General features: G+C 42.1%; 1 protein-coding gene across 1 annotated transcript; it reads left to right on the top strand.

The window, feature by feature from the left end:
* Positions 1–218: 218 nt before the first annotated feature.
* On the top strand, positions 219–3977 carry LOC139709660 (histamine H2 receptor-like). Its single transcript, XM_071621620.1, has 2 exons — positions 219–1161; positions 3361–3977. Exons 1-2 carry the CDS (start codon positions 219–221, stop codon positions 3975–3977), a joined length of 1560 nt encoding a protein of 519 aa, XP_071477721.1.
* Positions 3978–4224: the final 247 nt, after the last annotated feature.

The following is a 4224-nucleotide window of genomic DNA, read 5'->3' as shown; positions in this document are numbered from 1 at the left end:
ATTATATAAAACGTCCGATCTCAACTGGTAATACTCTGGCGAAATGCTAAAATTGTTAATCTGCACATGCAAGGTTAACAAACCCGTGCAAAGTAACTCTGAGATATCGAGAAATAAACATAACTTGAGCACAATAAGGAATGGATGTCACAGTATTAAAGTCAATGAGGATGTCAACCTCCAATCCAATGCAACTATCCACTACTTGGACACCTGTCATGCATGGCTCCAATTTTACAAGCAACTGGGATATAACGACATCAATCGCATTATCAACTACGCTGGCTCTTATTATGCTGGTCAGCTTCATCGGAAATTCGCTCATCATCTTGACAATGGTGATATTCAAAAAGATGCGGACGAAAACAAATATTTTCATTGCAAACCTAGCGGTGGCCGACCTTGGGGTGACTCTACTGTGTATGCCGTTTTCACTTACTACAATTATCCACGGCAGGTGGATGTTTCGACAGTCGATATGCGACATGAACGCGTTCTTCGACGCACTCTGTCTCGTCGGTTCGATCCACAGCCTCATGCACATCGGTATCCACAAGTTTTGTTCCCTGGTGAAGCCCTTGTCGAGGATCATCACGCATCGACGGATGTGGCTGATGATTGCCTTCGCCTGGCTCTGTGCATTTTCTTGTGCCATTGGACCCATGATACACTGGACGGAGAACGAATTTAAGCCTGGCACCACACAGTGTGGCCCAAAGTACCCTAATCAAACGAAGGAGTACGCTCACGCTTACTTTAATATCACAGTCGGTTACTTCATCCCAATTCTGGTCATCATTATCCTATATTCATGCATTTTTAGAACAGTGAGACAATACAATAATCGTCTGAGGCAGCATTCTTCCATGGATATTCAGCAAATATTTAGGCAGCAGACACGCACAATAGGAACACTTTTTGGGCTGGTCCTGGCCTTCGTGCTGCTCTGGACACCCTACTTCACTTACGTTTGCCTCGGTGTGTTCCGGGGCTTTGACACCCTACCAAACTGGCTGAATCTTGTCGGCTATTGGTGTGGCTATGCAAACTCGGCCCTGAATCCCATTATCTACGCGTGGAGAGCAAGATCATTCAGAAATGCTATCAAGGAAATATGTTGCTGCATGTGTTTGAAGAGGAGGAGACCTATTCAGAAGAAGGGTGAGAACTATTCTTTTAAAGGGACATTCCAGACGATCTTGTTTCATAATGTCACATCATGTAGTATATAAATCGACAACTCCATGTATAGATTTGTGGAATTTACTGTGGTTCTTGAGCAGAGAAACAATAGTTTGAAAAACCTTAAACAAATTCCACTGAACAAGGATGATGACATAGGAGGTTCACATATTTCAGAAGTGTAGCAGTGTAATTCCATCACAATACCGTTTGCTTGCGAGTTCACCTGTGTATAATCTATGCATGCCTTCTTCTTTTGTTCTGCTTCCTTGAGCCCCAACTCATGCATTCTTATTGGTGACTCTGCCTTGTCATCATCCTTGTTCATTGCAATTTGTTCTAAATTTTGAAAATGTTCTTATTCTTCATTCCAATCATCACAAATTCTGACACTCTTTCCTCAGTATAACTAATCTATAATTGTTCAAATGTAAAAATCTGAAAATCATCCGGAGGTCTCCTTTAAATATCTCAAGTCTCATCTGTTTGAATGTACTTCCATTATCATTTTTAATGACAATACATGTCAACTCACCAATAGGTATCCTCGTTTTGGAAAGATCATCAAATGTATTCCCTTCTTGTAATGCATCAATTTATTTTTCATATCCTGACAATCCGTCTCAGTTTATACTCGTAACACTCGTAATGTTTTACTCTTTCTTATCAACTAACTTATATTTGGACTGGATTTCCCCTTCAAGTGAAACAATGAAAGACCACCATGCACCAATGGAGTTTGTAAATTATATTTGAATGCATTGACCGTTGTATTTGTTGACATCAGAATAATAATGTAATCATGCATAAACATAGTGTCTCGAGTTCAACGTATTTACACAGTGCAATTAGGATTTTAACATCTCTATTAAAAATTGAAAGGAATCTACCCGTGTAAGTCCCCCGTCACATTTACCCGAAGATTAGTAGCCGACCATCAGAAACATGAAACAAAACTAACAACAACAGAACAAAAACAAATAGAAAAAGACACCACCACCACCACCAACAACAACAAAAAGCGACCATTGACATTAACCAATCGGCGACTAATCCCCAAATTTGAATCGGATGCAGGCCACTTATCGACCGGTTGCCTTCTGCTTGCAAAATATTTGACGCCGGATGGCTAGCATCATCCGAATATTTTGATAACAACAACAACAACAACAACAACAACAACAACAAAAGCCCTCGTTATAAATAGGCGACAGCTTGCAGAAAGTTTGGCAAATGGTAGGCAACTGATCGACAACTGGTTGTCGACCATTAAAAATTGGTCGCCTATTAGTTGCTGATGTTCCACTTATATCGACAATTTGAAGATTGCTCTCTCTTTCTCTCAGTTTCAAAAGCAGTTTTGTCATGTGAATAAAGCTGCCATCACTAGTCATACGACAGTGATCTTCCCCGCTCCTTGCCCTTGCCCTTACACTTCTCACACACTCCTTTAGGCATGTCTTTATTATTGGGATCTTTTATGTGGACAGGAAATGGTGCATGAATGAATGTAGTTTGCATGAAACACTTTCAGTATTTAGCACGTGGACGCGGCACGTGGACGCAGAAAGCGTTTTAGTAGTGATTTTGTCGGCGACCACTTGACAAATGGTCATCAATGGGTCTTTATTTGGTCGACAACTGTCTGCCCAAAAAAAAAAAGATTCACGCTGAAGGCCAGAATCACTGATGACCAGTCCTAAAGAGGTTGACGACCAGTCGGCGACCAGTTGTCCACCTTTCCACGGCAAATTAAACACCAGAAAAAAAAAAGAGTTTGCTGACTAGTTTAGTCGATTGCAGCATCAAAAACCTCTAGCCGACCCAAACCGGTCGCCGACCGCCGACAACCATGTGTGCAAAACGAAAGCAAAAAGAAAGGCTTTTCACGACTTGTGACAACCAACTGCTGACCAGCGATTTCAGAGGTCATAGAATGCATGGTCTAATTCGTACTTGCTCGCACCAGGCTATAGTGTTTATGATATTTAAAAATGGTTGAAACGGAATTGCTTAGTCTATGCTATATGCGTAGGAGCAAGTGATCAAATCTGTATTTCTTCGTTGTCTGTGACTGAAATTATGTCACAAATTGTCATTATTATAATTGTGTCATAAAACACCCATGAAATTTTTAGTTCTTCACTTTCTTCGATCTACTTCTTTCCTCCTAACCAGATGCCTGGGCCGCTCGACAGTACCAGCAATCGCCAAAGAAGTCCAGCAAGACGCCTCATTTTGGTGGCACCAATCTCTCTAAAAAGAAGAGCATCAGTCTTCAGAGTCTCAGCAACGTCAACAACCTAATCTTCCCGTTTGTCCTCCGCAAAACTTCGAAGCCCGTCAACAGTAGCCAAAGTAGCCTCTGTATGATGACCGACCACCACCACTTCGTTGATACACGTGGAAGCGTGTGGTCTATCAACGCGGCAACATGCCACGATGAGGACGGTAATGGCAACAACACAGCGATAGACAACAACCCTTCGGCGTTCGAGCGTGGGCTGAGCCTGTTTGACCAGGCGGTATGGGCTACAGAAGAACAACGAATGGTGAGCTCGCAGACATCACTGAATAGTCAGAATGCTCGCGTCGAGCGCACTAGGAGTGACGGCGCCAAACACAAACTCGAAATGGATCATTACGAGATGGCACCTAGACCCATGCAAGCCATGTCTTTCCGTTCACACCAGGGCACACTCGCCAGAACTTGTCCCAGTACGAACACTGAGAACCCACCTAGTGACAACAAACTTGCTTTGCAGATCTACGGAACATTTGGAATTGATATATGACGAGAGCCTCGTTGCCGTTTGGGACACCCTCCCAACTAAAATAACATCTAGCACGTGTAGGAAGCATAGTAGACAACGTTCTTCTAATATCTTATACCTATGATATTATTTACCCAAACCCTTATTTATTACTACTTGAAGTGCAATTGTGAAATGTTTTAGCATGAAGGAAATCGTCTGTTCTTGAATGTGAAGAATGAATAACATTGGAGAAAAGCGTCTTATGCAAACTCGTGGGAAACTCTGA

This window comes from Diadema antillarum, unplaced genomic scaffold, assembly GCF_040938485.1.
Source record: "Diadema antillarum isolate AM-2024a unplaced genomic scaffold, OU_Dant_1.0 seq00001455_RagTag, whole genome shotgun sequence".
NCBI classification, from domain to species: Eukaryota; Metazoa; Echinodermata; class Echinoidea; order Diadematoida; family Diadematidae; genus Diadema; species Diadema antillarum.
Note: the sequence above shows the minus strand (reverse complement) of the source record. Positions and strands in the feature narration are given on the sequence as shown.